The sequence below is a fragment of the Microplitis demolitor genome, chromosome 5 (assembly GCF_026212275.2).
Source record: "Microplitis demolitor isolate Queensland-Clemson2020A chromosome 5, iyMicDemo2.1a, whole genome shotgun sequence".
Classification (NCBI taxonomy): domain Eukaryota; kingdom Metazoa; phylum Arthropoda; class Insecta; order Hymenoptera; family Braconidae; genus Microplitis; species Microplitis demolitor.
In genome coordinates, this window is record NC_068549.1 from 17,404,242 (window position 1) to 17,430,967 (window position 26,726).

Below are 26,726 nucleotides of genomic sequence, written 5' to 3' on the forward strand. Positions count from 1 at the left end.
ATTTATCAATTACCATTTTATTAATTTATTATACTTAAAAAAAAAGCTTGGATTTTTTATTATAATTTACAAGAAAAAATTCTTACAAGTGTTTCAAAGCAGATACCCCACGAAGAGTTTTGGGTCCAATCATTGCGATTTGATTGTGACTAAGATCTCTGTAAAACAAAGTTAAACAAATAAATAATTAATAAACGTCAACTAGGATTATAGAGTACTAGACACTAGAGAGAGAGGTAAATAAATGAATCATGTCATAACAAATGTCATTGATCTGAAAAGTTTAGTACATAACGCAGTTGTGTAAAGTCGTTGTTGTTGCGAGGTCATGTCACGATGATGAATAAATGCTCGGGCCACTTGCACTTGTCACGAGTTTGGCCTACTTAAACCAGTGCATTATTTACATGTTACAACTGGGGTCACCGGCACGTATACCTGGTAGTTAGTCATCATCAGGGTTGTAATGTACCACTACATGTCAATACACCGGATATTTACAATTGTAACAACATTAATGTACATTAGGGAGCTAGAGGTCTTAAAAAGAATAAATTATTACGACCTGATAACGACTAAGTTTTTTTCTCAGCTACTCAGAACTTTTCGTTACACTGAAATCGTGTACACGTGTGCATTCAACCGCATTGAGTTCATTGTTCTTCGCAAGCACGAAGTTATAATACTGTCGGAATACTTGAAGAATGCTTGAGTACGTAAAGTTAAAGGCCAACAAAGAGATCAATTGACTTGGCACAGTTGTTATTGGCAAAGAACACCTATACATACGTGCGTATTTTATTGCTTGTTATTACTTTTTAGAATTAGAGTGCATTGAAAGTGTATATGCATGTGTGTGTATGTATGCATCTGTGTACATATCTCTATCTATACACGGAGAGAATTTTATAGTAAAAGTTATCATCTATAGTATAATTTTTAAACTGAATTCGATAATAGTGAATATCATTTAAGTTGTTAAATTAACACTCTGAATTGTAGCATCTACCAACTACATGGCAAAATCTACAATTATTGATGATAATCAGAAATCATAACTTTCATTATGTTAACTAATTATAACTATTATCAACATTGTAATTCTTAATAACCTGACGGTAATAGTTACCATCAGCCCAAATAATAATTACTATCTAAACTAATAAAGAATTTAAATATCGGCGTTACAGTCTCAAGCTTGTCTACATGTAATTTTCTCTGTGTTTAACTGCGTATGTGATGAATTTCACTTAATACTTGGATGATTGCTATTTTGATGATCATACCCAATCAAATAAAGTTATCAATAATAGCTCCAATATTCGGGAGTTTTATTATATTCGGACTTGAACGATTGTATTGTTACTTATTTTAATTATTTAAAGGACAAAATGTACGTAGCTAAAATATGGATATGAATAAAGGATTTAAATTTGGATAAATTTATCCTATTTCTTGTTTCAGAATTTTTACAACCTTGAATGGTAACAGCTACCAGCTTCGATTGTAACAATTATAATTTCTAATAGTTACAATTAGCATCTTCGATAGTAATCGTCATCACCATTGATTGTTACTGTTATCATTCTCAATAGTAAAACTAATTATTTTACCACTGAAAAGTTTTGCCAACCATTGCCAACAGTTGAAATTTAAAACTTAGTATCGTAGATGGTATAATAAAATTTTCTCCGTGCATATTTTTCTAATTATGTATGCATATGTGTGGGTGGATGGGATGCATAATGTTTTTTTTTCTCTGCCAGTAAGGTAAAAGACTTCTGCAAAGAATAGATTAGCTTGAAAGTTATATAGAGGATACTATAGTTTACGCTGCTAATCAGACATCAGTGATGATAGGTTAGGGACCGTTGGGGCACGGTTCGCCATTGACCGTCTATTTCCTCGAAACTCGCAATCTGTAATTATGTTCGCCGTTGAGCCTGCGATATTATGGCAGAGGATAGTCATGAGTATGATAGAGAGTAGAGCATTATAAGTCTTGGAGTAAGACAAGCGTGGGGAAATTCTAGTCCCAGTTCGCTCGACCCAATCGAGAAAGCAATTACCGAATTTCGACGTCGCGCAAACCCGCACGGGACGTTCATGATTCCGCAATGGAATTCACAAAGGACTCAATGGACGACTCTCTCTTGATCTCTTGTTGTATTAGCTTCTGTATTTCCCTCGATTCCAGATGCGCGGCTTCCACTATTGATAAGACTAGTATTAAATTCATCCGGCTCAAATGTAGGAATATCGCTATTCGTCAAATCTAATATATTGTTTCACAATTATATAATACTCTTGCTATGATTCTAGGTTACTCATGTTCTATGATATGAATATATGAGTACAATCATAAGATATTTCTACAATTTTGAATTATGAGTTATATCTATGTTTCAACTCATTTCTGTCTTTATTAAGTATCAAAATGAATACAAAATTATGATTGATGATTTGAAAAATTTATTTTACTGAAAATGATGTAGCAAATTTTGATGATTTAATGCCACTCAAAAATTATTGATGAAAATATTTTAATAATTAAATTTCAACACCCGAGTTTGCACATTTGATTAACCCAAAAGTATACTTATTACTGAAATTTGTGAATATTGTTAATATAATAAGGGTGTTAATTATTCGTCAATTTTAGAATCATCCGAAAGTTTTTGAATTATTTGTAACTTTTCAAATAACTCGATTCAAATCGAGAAAATTCTGATGAGCTTTCAAATATTCCATTCTTATTTAATGGAGAGCTTCGTTTTTAAAGTAACCGAAAATAATTTTTTCATAGATTCGTGTCTACGCTCTATTTATCACTGAGAGAAATTTGAATTTTTGGATAAGCTATTACAATTTTAAGTCGTTCAAAAAAAAATTTCGGAATTATTTGTGAAATTTCGAATAATTTGACAACTCACAAATAATTCGTAATTTTTCGAATAGTTCGAACAGTTCGATACGATTCGATAAAATTTGTAATTTCGGACTATTCGCACACCCTTTACGATATAAACAATTATAATTATATTGAATTGTTTAAAAATGTTACAACATTTTTCCTCGAAGACGATTTAAAAATGTATAAATGTATAAAGATTAAGAAGTCTTTATTTTAGGATAATGCGATTTAGCAATTGCTACTACCAATTAAAGTTAGAGAAAAAATTTTAACGATGCTGCAAGCAAGCACTGGATTCCATGATTATCTTTAAATCCTCTTGGCACGTATCTCTACTGGCACAAGACCACATAAACTCTCTATGTACTATTTTTACTCAAGATAACAAAATAAAGTAAATAAAAAAATAAGGCGCCAAGGAAAATAAATAACATATATTTTAAATAGTGATAATCATAAAAAAGTAATAAATTTGTAAAGTATATACCTCTAGTTAAGCAAGCACCTGCACTTGATACTAAACAAGTAAAAAATATCGAATGAACATAAAAGTGTTCTTAAGTCGTATCCTAGATTGTATTACATTTCATTACAAGAGAGCGCGAGTATAATATTTTCGAGGCAAATTACAAGGACGTGCAATTGAGACTCGATGCAATTGTTGTTTGTGTTGGTATTATTGTTATTGGTGATGTGCTTGAGGATGATGAGGCACCAGTAACTTTTGAGACTCATTTGTCTGGCCACTTTGTCAGATGATGGATGTATCTCATGCTTGGCATCTCACGCCAACATACCACGTCTCGATTATCTTTTATGAAAATCATATCATGGTATTGCTTCACAAACACAACTTTCATTTATACTAACCGTGTGCACCATTCATCGCGTGCACTTTTTGACTTCACGACCTTATTTTCTTTCTCTTTCTCACTCTTTTTCTCTCCTTTTCTTTCTCTTGTGTAGCAGCTGCTGAAGAAGATCGAAATACACCAAACGTTAACGTCCTGGTACAATCGAGATAAGCTGTTAAATCACGTCTGAATGTTTGCATTTGTAATTTCGTCCTTGGATTATTTTTTATTTACTATCATGATTTGTTTAAAATTTAAAATCTTTGTATTTTAATTCATCATAAATATTTATTTTATTTAAAACAAAGTTTATTGGTTTGTATATTCATGACCTGGGGCAAATTAAAACTAGAGATTCGTATAGACGGTATAATAAGTGTGTAGAGAAGTTGAGTTTATTGAAACTTGGAACACGTGACTATATTGACTGTAAAGAATGTAATGTAGACCGCGATAGTTTTAAATTTTATATGATACTTTATACTGTATAGTTTCATGGTAAATGTCGGAGGGTTTAAATTCGTTCCCTGCTGTGCTTATATGATACTTATATTATGGTATTTATCTCTAAGAAATATTGCTAATAAAATTTAATAATAAAAAAATTATTCTAGCTTTTCTTATAAACCTGTCGGGTATATTTTCGACCCCCACTCCGATTCTTTCGGTTTACGTATAAATTATTTCTAAATAAAGCGTAAATGATAGTGACGTGTGTAATTGTTATCGGCGGTACGGATCTAGACTGCATAATCAGTACTAATTGATATTTATAGACGGTATAACCAGTCAAGATTTATACTCTTATTCTTGATCACTAACCAGGCGAGGGTTCGAATCTCAGTGGAGCCGAAAATAATTTTTGATACACAGTGTGAGGTCTTTCGGTCCTGAGATTCGTCCTGTCACTGACTTTTGAATATGATATGGTTTGAAGTTAATGTGAGTTGGTTCGAAAAATTGAAAAAAAATTTGAATTTGAATTTGAATTCGAGTAAGTTGGTCGGATATGGAATTGCCCGAGGTCTAATAATGTATATATACTTAAAAAAAAAGAACACTCTAATTCAATACATAATAATGATAACTAAAAATAATAATAATTTTTTCTACCGTAAGATGGACGGTGATGTCAGTTCTTCTTACTTCGATAATTTTCGTAATCAATTATATATAATTAGAGTCTTATTAGATATGAATCAGAATGTTTCACTGATGTTTCCGCTGATACATGCAGGATAAAACCTAATTACTGACAGTATTCTAGAGCATTATGTTTAAAAAATGATTTAGTATTAAATTAAGGTTGTGTAAAGTTAACTGATTAATTAATATGAAGTTGATTATATTATAATATAATACACGTGATAACATGTTAATATATCAAGAATATTAATATATATCATCTTAGTTAATCAAAGTAGTAGAAATCAATTATGCTGTCATTGGTAAATTTTTGCGCGTTAAGAATGAAATCTTTAAAAAAGTAAATTTGAGGGGCGGGGGTGGGGGGGGGGGGGGGGTATTTGGAAGTATAACTAAGCTGTCTTGTTCATTATTAGACAATTGTTATGACTTGTTCACTTAAGATAAAATGAAACGAGTTTTTCATTATTAATTGATACTCGAGTTAATTAACTTGATTACCAAGTTAATTAAGTACTTACAGTCTTCGTAAATTCATCATATTGCTGAATAGAGTGTCTGGTAGATATCGAATTTGATTATTGTTTAAACGTAATTTTTCTACTGCTACTAAATCCTTAAAAGCTCCTCTTTCAATTGTATGAATTTGGTTGTTTGATAATTGTCTGGGAAATAATTAAATAACGTTATCACCAATTATTGATATCATTGGTTATTTCAATATTTACACGGAAAAAATGAACTATATAAATTGAGAAACGACAGGTCATATAATGATAAAGTGATCGGTAAATACTATGATTCTAAATAGTAATTATTTCATTTATAATTAAATGCAAGAAAAATTAATATTTGAACTTTAAAAATCGTAACTGATACTTACAAAATTTATGACACATATTATGAAGTTTATTATTTCGATTGTTAAAATTCCCTATATTGACACTCAGGTTTCGGGTTATAATTTCAAACGCTAATTTTTAACGTTCATTTTTTTCTGTGTAAATGATTATTTCTATACCTATTCAAGTAAATAATTAATATCAATATAAAATACTTACAATACATGAAGAGCTGCCATATCTTCAAAGTCAGTCTTAAAGACAACAGAAATATTATTCCCTTGTAGGTCTCTGTAACAAAACAAAAGAAACAAGATAAGTTATAATATTGTATTACATTAAAACAAGTATTTTAATCAATGTAAACAATTGGGTTGCTTATGAAATGAGTAATAATAAAACAACAATAAGTATATTTGTTCTCAGTAGCAATAGCAGCTAGTTCCAACTTAACTTCTTAAGAAGTTTGATGCTCTGTTAAAGCTACTGTTAAGTTACCTTGTAGTTGACAAAGAAATAACTCTGTTATACGAGTCAAAGTGTGAATTTGCTCTTGTCAATGTAAACTTAAAAGGGAATAAAAGAGCAGGAAAAGAGTAGTAGTGTGAAAAGAAAATAGTGCACGTAAAAATAAAATGAAAGAAGTGAAAAAAAGTAAGAAAGAAAGAAAGAAAGAATATTAGAAAGAAGAGGAAGATGATGAGGAAGCAATGACGAAGGAAGTGAGTTGACGTCAGATGCAGCCGTCTAGTTGAGTACCAACGTCCGGTATTCCCGTTGGAAAAGAAGTTATTAAGGTCTTATTAAACGAGTTGATTTTTTTTTTTGCTTTATTTCTATTTTTACTGTTTTTTTATTTAACATTGATGAGGAAAGGGTTAAGTTAACGTAACCAAGAAAGAAGGAAGTAACGAGATTTGACTTCCCGGCGGATTTTAAATGTAAGATAAGAAATGATTCTTTATACAGACAGTATATGATGAACCACCCAGAGGGTTAAAACAAATTACTACTGTGATCCCTTGACATTCGGTCGATGACGAGAACGTGACGTTAACCCATCATCAAAATTTTATCTCTTGATCTTTTGATCTTACAAATTCAAAGCACGTTTCGTGCTCTTGTTGATGTGCTAATATAATCGCAAGAACGTGTAATTTAGTATGTCGATATAACAGGACAAAATTTTACCAAAGTCAATTGAATTAAGAAATATATATATATATATATATATATATATATATATATATATATATATATATATATATATATAGTATGAGTAATGTATGGCAAGTTTATTTAGTTAAAATAAATTTATGGTATCGTAAGATAAATGTATGGTAAAATAAAATAAAAATTATTTCCGTCGTATAAATAAAATTATAATGTATAGATACATTTGTACAGTGAGCTTTGACTGTAAGAAATAAAATTTAAGCTTAAACTTAACCTTACAGACTATATTTTCTCATTCGCACTTACAAGAGTAAAGAAGACCAGAGAGAAAGAGAGTAACAAACTCGACGGATTTGTGCTTCCAAGAACGACGCCATGGCTTTTCGCGTCGGCGGCGCTTCTTGGCTATGCTCAATTAAAATAACTCTGGTGTAGCTTCTTAGAAGTTTATCATGATAACTTGATAATTTTTCAGGTACTAAAGTGTCTCGATTAATTGTCGTTGTTGCAAGTAATTATTTATTGTTTTTAAATTTCATAAATTCTTGGCCTTTATATATGTTTATTATTTTTTGAATCAATATATTACTCAACATCACAGACAAGAGCCTTGCAGACATCTGCGTAGGCGTCGTCTTCAAGATTCTAAGAGTGAAGTGTCTTAAGAAAATACTATGATGTATTTTTATTATATTCTAAATTTTTTTTTTTACTCATCTAATAAAGTTTTGATTGATTGAAATATGACAGCATATTTATTTCTCAAGGATTCAATATACTACGCAGTTTTATCTGTCGTACATGGTACATAAGTTATTGTCATACAATCATCAAGAAACTGATGGCATCAAAACAGAATAAGATACTACGCATATACACTACCCATTATATACCAACTACAAATAGCTGATGTTAGCTAAGTACTGCGAAACGAGAAGGAATGAGGATGGTATCAAGACGCTACGGCAGATGTAATCAAAGTTTGTAGACAACCACTCAGCCTCTACTTTGCAGCCTTGAGCAGAGAGAAGGTGACGTCAAAACCAACCGGATATTCATTTCTACCCTCGTCATTGGATATGCTTGACCCTGATCTGTACAACCCTATATCCCTATCAGATCTTTAAGTCACTTATCAATAAATGTGTGAATGCAAATAATATATTAATACTTCCAGTAAATATATTTTAAATTGAGAAATTTTTCACCCCAAGTACCCTTTTTGATATTCGATTTTTTTCGGGTATCTCACTCACGTTCAACCATCTTTATACTTTTTAAAGTATATTAAAATAGGTTGAAACTTATATCATCATATAGAGAATTTATTAAGAAGTAATTATGATACAACATAAAATTGATTCCTTAATATGTTATTTTTGAAATGAATAATTTTGATGGGAGCCATTAATCACAGTACAACCTCGTTATAAGTTACTTTCCATCTATTTGTATTCGCTCGTCTCGAAATATTACTCCCACTCCAGTTCCATTATCGCAGTTTTTCGAATGTGTTGAGAATGCTTCTGCAGTCCTTTTATAGGTTGATAAAGTATGTGCGTAGATAAATGAAAAAATGACAACTAACTTATAAAAGGACTGCGGACACAAACACGAAGACGACGCATACATATGCGGAAAACTGAGCGATCACCGAGTAAATGATAAAAGTAGAAGAAAGCCATTTCCAAGAAATTTTTCTTCTACAGCCCTTAACAGTAACTTATAACCAGGTTCTGATGTAATTGATTTTTTGTGATCACAATAACTCACGAATAAAACGGCTCACGAGCCAAATTTTGTTTTTCTTAGCGTTAGTTTGGTGACTACAAGAACTCTTTCGTAAATCACTATCCAACTCTTTTTGGTAAAATTGTAATTAATAAAAACTTAAAAACTTGTAATTCATGTAAAATTTAGCTGCCATTTTTATTTTTGCTATTATTATTTTTTTCCCTTTTTTTCTCTATTAACTACTGGCAGCAGCACTAACGTACCAGTAGGATTGAAAAAAGCGACATCTGAAAAAAAGGCAGGATATTTAAAAAAAAATTAAATTGAAAATAAGAAATAAAAAAATCAAATTAGTATTATAAAATAAAAGTAATGATTAAGAATAAAATGAGCGACTGAGGTGTGCACTTTTGGATCTTCCAAAATTATTTTTTACTTATTTCTTTGTTTATTCCATAATAATAGGCTCGTAGGTGATAAAAATATTAAAATCTAAGTCTTAATCATATCCGGGATGCTTTGTAAAATAATAATAGTAATAATAATAATAATAATAATAATATCAGTACGTGGTGAAAAGATGATTCAGCGTGAATTCTAGCGGTGAATTGGATAGTCTTATAGGTACGTAGTAAATATTATATGGTGTAACACAACAAACGTATACAAGACCCACGTATACAATCGAGCCCACGTGAACTTCATCGATAGGGTCTTATAATAATAATACGTGGGTAAGCTATGCACTCGTCTCTCATATAAGTATAAAGCCAAAGCGTCTTGACGCATTAACGGTTATAAGTATTTTTTCTTTATCGTACTTACTTAGATCATTACACCCTCTCTATTATCTTCATACTGCCTATACCTGACTATTAAAGTGTGCAAGTGCTTAGTATGGGGAGTAGTGAATAGCGTGACACTCAGGTTAGCGTATCCACCTACACATTTATAAAAAGTCCCTAATCATATATAGGTAGTGGACATTCTATCGTATAACGAATGGATGCGAGTTGTATGTCTTGTATCTTGTGACAAGCCTTATATACTAACATCTTTAAAATTTCCCGAGCGATAGATAAGGACGCGAATGAGAGTGAATAAGGGTACAAGAGGAAGGAAATACACTTGAGAATTAAACCAAGTGTTGGGTTCGACGAATGAGAAGAAGCATATCGGTATACCAGGTTGACAGAAATTTATGCATCGTTTTAATAAACATGCGATTTAACGGTGCGGAGCCTGTTAACGAGGCGAATCGTAGCGGGGGAGTCTACTCTTTTATATACTATATCATATACTCTGTATATATGTATATATGTATATATTCTCTTACTCTTATACTCTTACTTCTCGGTGTGCATTCGCTTTTGCTCTGATTTTTTTATTTATTTTGATATTTTTTTTTGTTTTTTCTGGCGAGGAAATATTCGCGCGGAAATCTCGGGCGCAGTCTCGTCGACCACACTACTGTTACCATTGCCGACGTCGAAACCGACGCTTCTAGACGCCAGCGAGCTTTCATTAATTACGGAAAAAATAAATGAGTAAAAAGAAAATAAAATAAAAAGTGGATGAGGGTGGTGCTGCTGATGGTAAGCGAAAAAAAAGTTGTAATTGCAGTGCATCCAACTCAACTAAAACTCGCGTACACTAACATTGTCGACAACGCAATTCACAGTGGACACAAGATAGTACTATAGAAGAGATAGATATAGAATTATATACTAAAGTAGTCAGTAGCAGCGGTGGTGGCTTACTTGGACAAGCATAAAGCTCGAAAAAGTAGAGAAAAGAAATTCTTATTCATTTAGGTCGGTAAACAGACGAAAAGTTGCTAGTTGGTGTTTTCCAGTAAACTTACTTTTAAAGTATATAGTATCCTCTATAGTATATTTAAGGAGTAAAATACTACTTGAGAATTAAATGAATGAAGAATTAACGTAGACGTTAATTAACCAAGTTCGCGTTAACGGTAATTAGTCGTAGTTGTATAGTTACCTCTTGCATTTAAAGTATATAAGAGTAGACGTGTCGCGGGTATACGGGCGTCATTTAGATTTAGATGCTTGATTTCCATCGTATAAAAGCGTGCAACGCGACCACGCACACTTTCACATACACACCGTTTCGAGTGTTCTCTTTGTAATATTTCCCAAGGCGTATATATATATTAGGGTGCTTCGTTTCCGGCGAAAGTATTTTTTTTGTTGCTCATCAAGCAAAATATTGTTTTTTATGCTAAAACGAAAATTCCTACCAAGTTCGAGCTCTTAATTCCAATCTTTAGTATACTTTTCATTTGATTTCCAAGATTTCCCATTTAAAATACACGTAAATTAAATTACTTTTTTTTTAACTTTCTACATATATATAATTTAAACTTGTACCGTGACACGTACTAGTACGTGATTTATCCACTTACGTTAGCAAGGTCTCCATGCTGGTGAACAACGCCTCATTGACAGTAACATAAACCAGACAATGAATTATCGATGTACGATTATCATCGATAAGCCTCTCATATTTACATTCCGATTAAATTTATAATTTTTATTATGATTTTATTTTAAAATGAACCAACGTTGAACGTGTCGCATTATGTAAATAAGTAGACTATTGAGTTTTTAGCTGGTGATAAAATTAAATTGTCTGTAACTGATTTTATTACATTTTATCTGGCTGATAAAGCTAAAGAGCTGAGAAGAAAATACCGAAAGACGGTTATTGCTCTGGTTGAGGCGTCCTTGTCATTGCTGTCGTTGTCAAGGTGGATTTAACCGCATTTTACTACAAGCTCATTTTCTACGACAGTATAAAACTTGACAGGGTGATAAAGTCAAATGACCATGTTGATTCGCTGTTCAAATGAATAGATAAGGAAATGAGCAAGGAATTACAACGAGACAAGAATGTGGATAAACATTAATCACACTTGTGAAACAGGTGTTGTTTGTAAATCAAACTATATATAAGTATACATGTATATATAGTATATATGGGTGTATGTTATCGTACGGTAAAAAATTATAATGAAGAGAAAAATGATAGGACGGGATGAGGGATGATGAATAATTATTATCGACTTATCATCGTGTCATCTTTTCTGTCATTAAGAAACTCACTCTGATTTTGATTTATTGTTAGTCTACTTTACATCATGATTAATTGGTTTATAATGACATAAAAATTTTAATCTTGTAGTTTTTAGTGATTATATCTAGACTGTAAAAAATTGAGGGTGCATTTAGAGCGATTACGGATTTTATTTAAATCTGAATTCATTCTGTCACTCGGAGTTTTGGAATTTTAAAAAAAATCATTCAGCATACGGAGTAGTTATAAAGGAGGGGAGGGGATGGGCTCCTTAAGAAATGAGAGCTTATATGTAATATAAATGTCAGCCTATTTTGCTCCCAGGGGCCAATTTTGCCCCACTCTCCCCTAATTGAGGAAGGGGGGAAAATGGGCCCCTTAAAAATTTTGAGTGCCTCGAATTTTTTGCCCCCCTCCCCTCCCCCTCCCTTCCCCTATAGAGATTGTTTTTTCAGCGAAGTGAATTTTACTTCGAGGGGATCAAATAAATTAACATACCCATAAAAAAAAATTTTTTTATAAAATTTTATAAAATCATAGTAAATTTTATGCAATTTTTAAAATTTTATAAAGTAAGATCTAAGTGAGGAAATTAATAAAAAGGTTGCGGTTAGGTTATGTTGCAAGCAATTTAAGTCCCTATTTTCTCGGGTAAATATTTTTCATATGTTTCTAACAAACTACTCTAAACTTTTTTGGCCATCTTTTTCTTTTTCTATTCCATATACCTCATTATTAGCTATCTGTTCCCATTTCTTTTTCCATGTTTTTTTTTTTGCAATCACGGAGTATTTTTAGTGGGCTAGATTGTAGACAGGTGGCAGTCTGGCGGCTGTATGGAACGAATCCCACAGGTCAATGCATTATATCAACTTGTGAAAAATAATTAATTTGCTCTCTGTGGGATTCGAACCTCAGCCTAGCCAGTACTTGAGTTCGAAGACAAGAGTGTTATTCACTCGACCACAAGTACTGATTGTGAGGAAATTAATGATTAAATGTAATTTTATAAAATTTTACCAGGCCATTTTCAGTATAAAATTTTATAAAAACATATTTTCCCAGGCAGTCATCCGCTCCGCATTTACTCCGGATTCAATCCGGGTTCATTCCGCAACTTTCTACAGTGTAGTGTTAATAATATTCAAATAAGTTTTTTCATTTCAATATAAAAAAAATTAGTTTCTGACACATATGGAAGTAAAAAATGATTGCAATTTAAATAATAATTATTTGAATTGCAACTTTATTTAAAAATATAGTCCTCTAGAATTGGTCGAAGGAAAAAAGTTAAAATGACTGAATAGTTAGTCAGAGGAAGAAATATAAATGAGTTAATAAAAAGATCGTAAAATATTTAAAAGATCAGAATTACAAATCGTAAATATAAATAAGAATAATTACTTTAAATGGATGATACTCGTCGAGAAATGTTGTTTGCCAAGATAAAAATAATAAACAGCCGCAAGTGTAATAATTTTTGTAGGGTGAGAAAATAAATTTACGCGAGTATAATTGTGCAATTGTCGTGGTCGCTTCTTTCTTATCTACAGTAAGAGTTACCCAACACTTTGAGAAGCGAGAAAGGGATGAAAATGAGAATGAGTAAGCAAGAGAGTATGTACAAGTACTGAAAATAAAAAATAAACAGAAAAGGTAATCGTACGGGTCTTTTGAATAACTCGAGAGTCGACTGCAAAATGCAGTTGTTTTTTTTACCTTTTCCTTCCTTTCCGCTGTATCTCAACTTGTTTCTTTAGTAGTAGACACTGTTCTGATGATACTCGTAACACTTCCTATCTTTTATTTTTCTTTTTCTCTCTCGCTCTCTCCTTCTTAAGTTTAAACTCGTATCGTAAACCGCGCTGGTGGTTTTTATGCAGCAATTATACCAAAGTACAGCCATGGGACATGGCCTCAGTGGCTTTTGTCATTAGTAAACAAACTCATATGTTTACTTTTATATTTATCAATTTTTTTTCCGACCATCATTTAATCCTTTTTTAATATACAAAACTCTTCTACTCTTTGAGTGAAAATAATTATTATTTAAGAGGCTAAATAGTTTGAAAATTAAATAATCTTGAAAACACGAAAAGCCTTTTGGCTATCTTTCAAACTTGGTACTAGTTTCCCGGGTCACTCGAGTGATGGCGCAGTGTGTGGTTACCTTGAAGAGTTTGTAACCGAAAATTTATTATGACGAAAAATAAAAGTTAAAAAAAAGATCAAGCAAGCTAAAGCTCAAGTAACAGTGATAAATAGTATACTATACACCTCGGAAGGAAAGTAAAATATTCCAACCCGAGCTACGTGGAAAAGAGCAGTTGAAAAATTACAGTTTCTACAGTGAAAACAGGCTTTCGGGGCAAAAATTTTCAAACATTAAGGCTTAAACTGTAATTTTAGAAATTTGTTATAGTAATAAAATTAATACAATTTTAAGCAGCAAATTTTACAGTTTAAAATGTACTTTTAGTTAAATAAATCTTTAAAGCATTATTCACTTTTTATTTTGAATTCTTGCTTTATTTAAAAATTAATAGTTAATAAATGAAACTGAAAAAATTAAGATTTATTGGTTGTGTATTTTTTGCTTTCTGAAATAATACCTCTTATTTATTCATACCATAAAAATTACACTGTGTGTTATTAATTGTTGAGAATGATGAATGATCTGGGAAAAATCACAGCTCACCCTGTAATTTTTAAATTCTATATCTTAAGAAGAACACTACTATACAGAATAGTAATATTAACGATCAAAAATGCAATTTTAACTAATTTTAGAATAAAATTCAAAATTAAAAAATCTGTTTACTATAGGGAGCTGGACAATATCGAGTTTGAAACTGCAATATTGTTGAGCCTGGGATGAAAATGTAATTTTTACAGTTTCAGAGTCGCAGCGTTTTACTACTATACGAAACTAATAAATATAGATATGAGTTCAATTTTTCAACTGCTCTTTTTCCGTGCAAAAGCGAGGTTAGCAAACACGCCGGTTGGAACATCCGACCTATCTCCGTGGTATGGATACGATTTTTCATCAGATCTGCACCTGAAAGTTATAGTTTCTGCCTGTTTGTAGAAAATAGCCCTGATTAATAAAAATGATTTGCTCCATGTTAAGTGTATATCTATATATTACTCAATTCAAATTGTTTTAAATCATTTCAAATTGTTTTGAATTATTCCAAATCATATTTATAAATCAAGGAGGGTAGGAATTTAAAATTTCAGTTTAAAAAATAAGTTAGAATGTTAAACAAGTATTTCTGTTTATTAAATGTACCTTAAAATGTATATAATCAAATCATAAATTATAAACTTTAGCTCGAGAAAAGTCTTTAATAACATTGTCCTGACTAAAATAAATAAATATAAAATTATTTAATTAATATAATGCTCGACTTAATTACACTGTATTTATCCTACAATTAAGCTTCTCCTTTTCTCAACATTCGCCGTCGTCGAGTAACTTAATTGCTAGCCCCATAATTGCTAGACGTAACTGGTAATAATACGAAAGCCTTATGATATCGACTGCACACAGTGAATTTTCCTCAACTCTTATTCTTTCTATTTTGTATATATATAATTAATATTATTATTATTTTTATCGTTAAAATATAAATTAATTTACGTCGTTTCTCAGAAGGTCAAGTTGGACTGTTGAATCAACGTCCAGATATTGTGATAAATTGTCTCAGTAATTAAAAAAATTTTTTTTCTAGTAGTTCAAAAACAAAAAGCAGCTGCTACGGTCCTTTTTTCTTTTTTATTGATGAGCGCAGTATATACATAGTATAATGATACGCTTCTCAACCCCATCATCTAAACCATCTCGCTGCTAATGGATTCATAATCTTAATACGTTGAGGTTCGCGTGCTTGTGCTCAATTTAATATTGCTCGCGATATCCAAGTAGACTTCTATACAACTACCACTGATGCCTTCTTGACGAGGCACGTGGAAGTCGGCTTTTAGTTTCAAAGTCTTTATATATATCAACGATCAGTTGCTCTGGCTGTTGTTATTAGAATTGTTGCTCTATCTCTCCATCTTTTCATTTAATAAGCGCCATTATTGGATTGATATTACTATAATAATAACCCATACGGAGTAACTTTATGCAACAAAAAGACATAAATCCGTTTTATGATCCGGATAATTATAATCCCTTTAATGTCACCAGTAAGCTCTTTTCAATGTCAGTGCGTTCGTTACATCGAAATATGGTATCCTTATAAACACAAAAAGCCCAATGTGTCGTAAAAGTTTTACCACCGTTATTTTATCCTTCAATTACGGCAGGTGTACCGGCAGTAGCATCAGCAATACTGACACAAATATAAAAAAAAGATTTTCGATTTATATATATACACATAAACATAAATACACATGCGTCCAGCGCTATTTGAGTGGTTTGTGAAAATATATCGCCCGTGGTTTATTCGTAAAACCTGTGGCAACATTGGTTACCGAACTAAAAAGAGCTTAAAAGCTTCGAGCGATGCATTTATTGCCTTATGATGAATCAACGAAATTTTTCAGTCACGATGCTCTGTTGGTTATAAATAGTGAACGGAAAATTCAATGAACTTTATTACGATAATGGAAAGTGGAAAAAATTTTATGGATATATATATCAAACCAATGTATCGATAAAGTGGTATATGGTTGAAACATTTCGTTAATGCCTCTATTAGCCTGCAAAAAGAGATAGGAAAAAAAAAAAAGAGCTAGGATTGTTAGCGAACGTTTGGAGTTTTTGAGTGCAAGGCGTGTCACACAATTTTCGGTGGATTGAAAGCGAAAGCTACAGATTTCCACGAGTTTTCGTTTCGCGACAGCAGTCTTGGCGCACGTGCAAAATGTCTTTTTCTGGCGCGTCAGAAAGGCGAGGGCGTCGTGTCTTTAAATATAGCTTAACGGCAAAAGAACACGAGAAAAAGAGAGAAAGAGAGGTAGATTGTAGAGTTAAGAAAATCATGGTAGTACTCTTATAAGAGTTTAAGAAAGATATACTATAATGAAAATATAAATATATACGAACAAGTCTTTGCTAGTTATAGCATTATGTCACGTTAATAATGTTCTTCAGCTACTGCCCACTGACAGTACACCGGGATCTTGTCATTTGGTTGCTTTGTTTGCACGACTTTGAACCCACTAATTAATGATTACAACTAACTAAGGATAGTTTCTTCCTTGGCAATGAAATAATCTGTGTCTATCCTTTTAATATTCGTATTTATTATTTTATTTAGATTTTTTTTTTAAACGTCAAGGGATACTAAAATTGTACACTCGTTCGCAGTAAATTATGCTCAAGTCACCAAAGTCTGTAAGCAATTAATCCTCTTGGGCACTAACTAATTCGTTGTGGACAATTACTTAAATTATTAGTTATAACGGTGCTTTTAATAAAGTTAAGTAAAGGCAATATAATGTTGAGGCGATTGAGTATGATGATAATTGTAGCGAAACTGACACGTTAATGTTAAGGTTAAACCAGTATATAATTATAGGAAAAAAAAAATCAAGGTTTACTTTGCAGAGAGAAAGAAAGATCGTTATTCTGATTACTTTAAGTGCACGTTACATAATTTTCAATAATTAATAGTGACCGAACAATCTTTAATCATCAATGAATATAACAAGGTGTTGCAATATTCCGACGATGTATAGTAAAAATTGATTTATTACTTTTTTTTTCCCTTTATTTTAATCGAGATTAAATGTTCAATATAGAAAATTATTTAATACCAATAATTGTATTTGTTATTAATTAATGACCCGGAGAGAAAAATTAGACCTGATTTTAGTCTAATTGGACTATTTCATCTATTTTTGATCTTTTATAAAAATTCTAAGGATTTTGATCTGTTGTTTTCAAAAACAAATGCGTTACGGGCAGAAAAAATTAGATTAACTCTTGAACTTTGATAAATTTTAGTTCTGAAAATTTGCAAGGACAAAACTAGATTAAATCATGGACTTGTAATATTTTTATTTATGGACAATATTTATAAAAAATATTTTAAGTTACAGAATTGATTATGTTTTTTTTACTATTTATTTAGTGTCTTTTGTTTAAAAATATCTGCAGTCAATGAAAGTTTGACAGCTTTATTTTTTAGTTGTCTTGGCTGAATATTTATAGTATTGAATAAAAGTAATAAAATAACTCTTAAAAGTTCAAGAAATTTTTCTTATTTACTGGATAAAATCGAAAAATATTTTGGCGTTAGAAAACATCAAAATTCTTGTGACATCTTATTACAGAAGCGCATTTGCATGTTTCAAATATCAAGAAAATTAAAATAAATTTTCAACTCTAGATTATTATTATTGCTATTTATATTTGTAAAAAGTCCTGTTTTTGATCTAAATGCGATTAAAAACAGACTAAAAATTATTGTAAATAAAGTCTGTTTTTGTTCTTAAAAACAATTGAACACAGACCAATAATTGTAACAAAAAAGTCTGTTTTTAGTCCAAACGCGATTTTAAACAGACTAAATATCATACGAAAATAAGTCTGATATTTGCCTGGATAATGACTATTATGGACAAAATCAGATTAAATTTTTATATAAAATAAATTCGAATTATAAACATAAATTAAAAAAAAAATATTTGAATTTATCATTTATTTTAAAACAGATCTAATTTTCTCATCCGGGGAATAATGTTTGGTAAATAAATTAATTGAAATGTTTTTTAAATTTTAATTTGAAATTCTCCTCTGGCCAATGAGCGTGATTTTTTTTTTATTACAAATTAAAATGCTATTTTTAAAGTTCGCTAACAACTTGTAATTGAATTGTACTATAAAACTTTCCGATAATGTATTCATATTGAAAAATGTAAATTAATTTAAAAACTATTAACTGATATCGTAATTTTTATGATAATTTAACTTGATATACTTTTTAAAATTAAATTATTTTATTTAATCGAGAAATGATATTACGTTAAGCTAAAATGTAAATTATATCGAGAGAAAAGTTAATAAAAACTTTGCTAGACTATAAATCATTATATATTCTATTTTTAATTTGTCGAGAAAGTTTCAGATTTATTAAATATTAAATTTATAAATTTTGATGATATCCATTGATAAATTGAACAATTACTTAATCTTTTTAATCAATTATACAATAAATATATGCATATATCACACAAATATATTGGTTTATTTACGAGCAGTATTTTAGCTTGATATAATAAGAGTATATTTTTTTTTCACCTTTTTTTCTTAATAAATTAAAAATTTCTTATCGTAAATATATAAATCAATTGTTAAGGCGTGATTCAAGTCGTGCAATTTACTATCGCGATGTATGAATCGAGCATGCAGAGAGTAAGTAAAGAAGAAATATCAAGCGGCAAAATCTGCGTTAACCAGATCCCACAAATTGGCGTGAGCTTATACTTTCAACTTCACAACACCAGTTTTAATACTTATTTTATTCTTTCTCCTTTATACTATTTTCCCAACAAATAATCCAATATATACAATACATATATATAGCTGGTTGATCGTATTTCGCGGATAGATTATACTATACATGGTATACTCATGAAAATCCTATTGACGAAACTTAAAAATTGATAAAAAATATAGTTGTTGGCATTAATTTTTTTTGACAAAATGTTCCCAAATCCTGGTACCTCCGTTTACTAATATTATCACTATTGATTAAAAAATTGATCAATAAAATAAATATGTGAAGATATTTTACATTTTTTTTATTTAAAATTGTGTAGTATACATTGGATGGTACTGTGTTACATAGCTTTTGTTTATACATGTTTTGTCGAGACAAAGTGCAGCATAAAGTACGTTTCAGTGTCGTTGTAATACATCCCGTGGGTATTGGACTCTTTTACCACGATCGATGATACTTTATTGGTCCGCAAACGAGGTACCTTGTTTTCTCAGAGGATAAAGTGAAAATGGAGAGTGTAAACTTGTCTCACAATTCACCTGAACGATAATAAATTAATGATATATATTATTCAAGATGCTATTTTCTCAATAAATATATTTCTCAATTCTACGTACCTTTTTATCATTTATTTTCACAGATAAATAATACAATATGTCTACTATAATTTATTTCATTCCCACTACAGTCCAACCTCATTATAAGGCGACGATTTACAAGAGTCTTTATTTCAATTTGTTAAAGATTATTTCTTGAATGCATTCCCTACCAATCACTCGACTTAAATTTTGCGATTTTTCATAAAATAAAGCATCAATAGTCTTATTTATCAAGAAAGTTCACTGAAAATGCAATCAAGCATGATATTGGAGGAACCTTAATTCTCGTATATTTAAATATGTTAATCAAAAATATGAAGCTGCAGCTAGCGACCGTAATAAGTAGCGGCCAGCAATTTTTTGCGTGGCCGCTACTTATTACGGTCGCTAGTTTCAGCTTCATATAAAAAATTTGATTATTTTTCGAAAATAACTTTTAAGCTTCGGTAAAAAAATACAAAATCCGTCATTATTTTTTATATCGAAAAATGATATTTCGCAGCTCTATGATACATTTTATCTAATATCAATATCACTGTTGACAGCAAGTGATGGAATATTTCATGGTTTTGATGCAGACTTTTTTTTTGTTAAAAGAAAAAATAAATATTTAAATTTCATTATTTTGACTACATTGGTGAAAGAAAGATATACGTACATAAATATACTTAAAATCTCATGTGGATTTTAAAGCCCACGAAACTCATGTTGCTCGTCAAATGTTAGGTCTTACCTGGGGCGAATGCACAATACTACCAAAGTTATATTTTGATAGGTGCCGGCTGGTTATATGGCGCTCAAGTCGTCCAAGATGACATGCCCGTCAGACGGGTGCAACTTCTCAAAGTCGCTTGTCATGCCTCAACTCAGCTCGGAAGACGAGGTACGAACCAAACCTGAGACAGCTCTCTGAATACGATAGAGGTTTAAAGTCTCGCTCCACACCAACCACGATCTTAACCGTCTCATTTAAACTCACCAACAAACTAAATACCTCTGGAGTAGATTGCAAGTAAATGGGCTTTATGACTCGTCGATCCACACCTCATCTTTGTCTGTGCGAACAAGTGTGCATAGTCCGCCCCTTATACTTGATTCGCTTGTACGAATGCAATTCTACATCATTAATTTTAATGATATTATCAAACGTAACTATCGAATCTCATTTATCTACACTTTAACTATACACTGTAAAAAGAGCGATGTTAAAAATAGACTCATTTTAATTCCGCCTGGTGTAAAAATTAAATTACACCAGTGTAGGAGGTGCAATTCGGCGGCGTTAAAATACCGGTGTAAAAGCGGGGTAATATTCACAAAGTGAAATATTTTAACACTGGTAAAGAATATCTACACCGGCGGTAGTGTTATTTTCACACCACTTTCGGTGTTGAAATTTAACACCGCCGATTTTAACACCTACACCGCTTGGACTTACCACGGTGATTTTTCACAGGGTAGAAAAATAAAAAAAACTATAATTATAATTTTTTATTGTTGTAATTACTAAGAGGTGATAACACACACGATAAAAATGGTTAAAAGAACATTGTCATTTTTTATAAAAAAAAACTTTTTCCAAGAACAGAATATTATTTTTATCCAGTTGTAACGTCATTATTTTTTTTTCTTTTCGTATATTTTTACAAGCTATTCTGTACGTGAGACTGTCAAGTTTTACTTTTTAAATTTACCTACGATATTTCTCAAGAAAAAGAAACTTTTTTCTTGAGAAACTTTATATAAATCAACTGGAAACCAAATTTGAATTCTCGAAGACGTTTTAAAAAATATGATCCTTGATATTTTATTTAAGTTTAAAAAACTACATGGCATTAATATTTTTTACAATACTGATTATAGGGCTATCACTGCGGTAATGGAACGTGTCTAACTTGGAGATTTCGTCGCGACGAGTAGCATCTCTTTGATACCGACAGAAGAATAAGTTAAAAGAGAAACTAAAATAGAGATTATACAGTATACTTTGGTTGGTCATTAAAAATTACAAAATCTTTCGGCTCAAAGTGATTTCCTGATGCACTCGACACAGATTATCCATAAGTTATCAGAGACCAACTCTATATTTATAGATCTTACTACCGCTTTCGTAGTAATCCTAATGATATATAAGACCACCAGAAAAGTAAAAAAAAATAAATCCGATAATCCTTAATATTTTAATACTTCATAATTTAATATATATTTTAAAGAAAATAAATTGATATGTAAAAAAATCTAAATTGGAATGAGAAATGAAATATATTGGTCAGAACGGAGCAATAAGCTTTAAGAAAAAATCGAATAAGTATGCGATTTGCTCGACAAGTGATCACAATCGCAAATTCATTTTTCTTCCTTATTCGCTTGGCTCGTTATCATTTTGCAGAATAAATGGAACGTTGAGAATCTTTGTATAAGTAATGAATGTGGATAAAAGAGATTAGACGGTTGAGCAGTCTCAGGTTCGGAGGTAACTAAGGTTTATTAATGATTTCTTTCTCTTACACTACGTCTTATTCGTATTTTTATTCTTTTTATTTTAGTGCTTCTTTCCTTCGAGCTTTTACTCTTACTTGTCGTTTCATCTGCCTTTAAAATCTGTCGCTTGTCTTTCTGACAAACCTATTTTTTTTACTTTTATCTTTGCTGTGACTTCTTTTTACATGTTTAACTTGTTCACGTTAATTAAATTTAAAATGACATCAGACGAGGAAGTTCGCAATGTCGACCTAGATTTATTTTGTCTTTTGATTTAATACCTACGGAAATTTTAGTCCAAGTAAAGGAAATATTAAAGGATATATGATAGTCTATGTTTTGGTACTTTAAATACAATATATACATATATACACTTAATATACGTGTTTATATTTCTCATGATTGCAGATGCATTTTCGTTAATCTTCCCTCTTGAAACAGCCACCAGGCAAACCACATATTCAACCGCGGTCGAGCGCTAAATTTCGCTTGGACGCGCGAACCTCTCATGTTATATTTTGCCAGACTAGTAAGAAGTGTACGGCAAACCGAATAAAAATAAATATAGAAATAAAAATAAAGTTAAAAATGAGACGAAAAAAAAAATGATGCTTAACGTGTGGTATTCAATTTGACTTCCGTTGACGCGTTAGATTTTAATGCGCCCGGTGATATTGAGAAATGATCTTTTCAACATTTCCACGACACTTTAAATAAAGTTTTTATATTTATCTGTCATATTATAACTTTTTTTGTATATAACTTGGAATAACGATCCAAGATGTTTCAATTAGTAAAAATAATTAAGTGAGTTACCAGTGGGAAATTCAAATTCCTTCATAGTTTCTGTGGTTATTTCTATGAATAGCGAAGACGATGAGAAAATTAAAGTTTAATTTGATTCAAGATTTAATCAAGAAGATGTTTTTACGTCTCGAAACATTTATAAATACAGACATTTCTTGACAAATATTCACAAAGAGTTTTTCATTATACCTTTTACTAAAAAAAAAGTAAATTCACGATATGATAGAATTATGTAATACATCAATATTAATATCTTTAATTAATTTCAACGCATGTCTGATTATCGCGACTTATCATAACTGTAAAGCAAATTCCAAATGGCCATTTATCTATCGCTGATTAATAATTTGTCAAAAGGCAAATGGCGCCCTGTGTTCCTCAATAGCGTTGGATTATGAGGATCGTAAACAAACGCATTTGAATCTATAATCACATTTCTCTGAAGTGATTATCGACCGCTCTTTGAGACAAACTCTACTATTATCACAAGAGCAAATAATCTCGAGACTAAATATGTTTGGAATGTAGTACAGTCAATCTAACAAACTTTAATGTCGGTGTCGATGTATAAAATTTGATACCTAGTGTCGGAGTAATCGAGAGTTTTCAATAAAGACTTATACATTTACACCATTGGTGCACGCAGAGAATTTTATAGTTTTTTTCACATAAAAAATTTTCAGAAAAATTAGTATGTCATAGTAACATGATGACAGTATGGAATTATTGTACAGATTACCGATAGCGTAGAAATTTTTAAAATACATCGAACAGAACTTACAAGGTGCATTGTAACTTAACAAAGCAATAGATTAAGAAATTTAAATTTCTTGGATAAAATTTAATCTGTTGCTTTGTCACAATTACAATGCACCTTGTAAGTTCTGTTCGATGTACTTTAAAAATTTCTATGTTATCAGTAATTTTTACAATAATTCCATAATGTTCTCATGTTACTATGAAATACTAATTTTTCGATAAATTTTTTATGTAAAAAATACCGTAAATTCTTTGCGTGTGGTGTAAATATTGTAAATCACAGTCGAAAATTCAACACCATGTGTCGTGTAACTGTCACACCAGCACTGTTGAAAATTTAAACACCGAATTATTCACACTACATCGTGGACTCAACATTTTTTAGTGTATAATCCCATCTGATTTAGAGTTTACTTTTCTGACATAATAATCCGCAAAATCAGACATTTGTTGCATAGGGTACAGTGCATAGCATGTGGGCTAAGTAATTACCCGTCAAACACAATGTTCTTAGCACACATCTCAGATGCACACTAAGCACTCGCTGGCGCTAGTGCGTGTTCACTTACAACTCATGTTAAAAACATTGCGCTCGTCATATGAAGACTCACTTAGCCCACTTGTGATTTAATGTACTACTTTATAACTCTAAATTTATTACAATTAAATAATGTACTAATAATTATTAAAAAAAATTTCAAAGTTACTTTTAATTGACTTACATTTAATCCAACATAAAACTAATTTAAAACATGTCTATGTTTTAAACATTTTTAATTGGTTTTTATAAAATATAGTAGATACACTTTAGAACTTTATGATAGTTTATACTAGAATTGTCACAGTACTTTTTAATAAAAAATTCTCTATGTACAAATATATATATAGATATACATTAACAAAGAAAAAGTTATAAGTCGAAACGTGTTTTAAAACTTGTCAGTGTTATGCACCAGAATTTGGTGATCCGTGACGTTGAAGTTACCTATATACTATTGGTATAGATATCGGGAAAGAAAACTCTTGAGAAGTAAGATTGACTACGATTCAATTTTAGTTGGTGCGAAAACACGACGTTCATTCCTGTCACATACACTACAAACTACTACTACTACAACTGTTGCAACGAAAACGATCTTCAATGCAGTCAGTTAGTTTTGCAGATTACAAACTTCATTTTATGGACTTTTCAAGCTTGTCGCTAGTTCTTCAATAGAGACGCTTGGCTTCGACGAACTCTTAACTTTAAGTCTGATAAGTACTGCTTTGAACTTAAATACGGGAATTTAATCCAAGATAAATTATAAATGAATATTTTATAAAGATGATCGGTAATAATTTTACATTTTCATTATAAAGATTACTATATTCATATATGTCTTGGATGGAATATTAAGTTGTCAATGATACTAAGTAACGATAGCCGTTGACTGAACTACTGAATATATTTATATATTTAGAAGATCGCAATACAAGTGAATAAGAAAATAATAATCATTTAAAAGCCTCTCGAATGCAGTGGAAGGTTATAGATAGAGAGTTTGTTGAATGCTTTAGTATCTACAACACCTGCTGCAGTTTGCTGTTATATTGCTGATGCAAGTCCAAGGGAATCGTGAAGTAGCCGAGGGCTAGCTCGTCTAACCGGTACTACAGCGTAAAATTCTCAAGTATGCACTTGCTGGCGAGGAAATACTGCGTTATATGTACAAGTTGAACTAGAATTTAAATCTCAGCTATCTTTTACACAAAAAAAAAGTATTAAAATCAGGATAAAAAATTCTTTTTTTTTTTTTTTCAAACTTTATTACTCTATGCAGAGGCTTGAATGATAGAGTAGATGCTAGTCTCGCAACTGATATCAAATGTATTCTTGATAAGGATGCTATTGGCCATATGCTCTCACCGATAGGTAATATCGATTAGGAAACCACTTCCTCGCAGAAAGTTCCCTTGGGAGGTCGACTGCATTAACGTACTCCCTCGCCTTACTGGCAATTACAATAATTAAATGTCTCAGCATGATTTACATATTTTTATGTCGGCAATTTTTTTGGTTACACTTGATAATTAAATTTTTTTTTTACTGTGTAGCAATTTACATTAATTGATAAAATATTAATTCAATTTTAATATTAAAGTAGAATTTTAAAATTTAACGTAGGAAAATTTTATTACTTTTTACCGTATGTTTTTTTAATAAATGTAATTTCCGGTTTTTAAATTTAACTGCGAAGAGACATTTTTACACTGTATAAAATTGGGAGTGAATTTTGAGTTTAAAAAAAAAATTACTCCGCATCGATTGTTAAAAGAGCGGTGTTAAAAATGGACTCATTTTAACACTGCCTGGTGTTAAAATGAAATTACACCAGTGTGAGAGGTGTAATTTGGCGGTGTTAAACCGGTGGAAAAGTGGGTTAACTGGTGTAAAAGCGGAGTAATATCGGTGTAAAATCGGGGTAACCGGTGTAATGTCGGTGTCAAAGTGGGGTAACTGGTGTAAAAGCGCAGTAATATCGGTGTAAAAGCGGGGTAAACTGCGTCCGCTTAAAGTATTCTTTAAAGATTATAAAACACAAAAAATGTCAGTTCTTTATGAAAATTAATAAAAAATATCATTTATTAATAAATATAATGATCGAGGAAGTAAAAGTATTCACAAAGAAAAATATTTTAACACCGATAAAGAATATCTACACCGATGGCGGCGTTATTTTAACACCAGGGAATTTTTTTTAACACCGGTACAGAATATTTACACCGGTAAAAGTGTTATTTTCATACCACTTTCGGTGTTGAAATTTAACACCGCTAGTTTTAACACCTACACCACTTGGACTTACTTCGGTGATTTT

General features: G+C 31.0%; 1 protein-coding gene across 3 annotated transcripts in view; it reads right to left on the reverse strand.

The window, feature by feature from the left end:
- LOC103579954 (protein slit) overlaps nucleotides 1-26,726 on the reverse strand; it is a 273,029-nt gene that overhangs the window by 19,829 nt on the left and 226,474 nt on the right. For all 3 annotated transcript variants that reach the window (XM_008561526.3, XM_053738941.1, XM_008561527.2), the window contains 3 exons: nucleotides 5,976-6,047; nucleotides 5,436-5,579; nucleotides 87-158 (listed from right to left, as the gene is read on the reverse strand). In XM_008561526.3, the coding sequence (XP_008559748.1) occupies nucleotides 87-158; nucleotides 5,436-5,579; nucleotides 5,976-6,047 (288 nt within the window). The remainder of the gene's footprint in view (nucleotides 1-86; nucleotides 159-5,435; nucleotides 5,580-5,975; nucleotides 6,048-26,726) is intronic.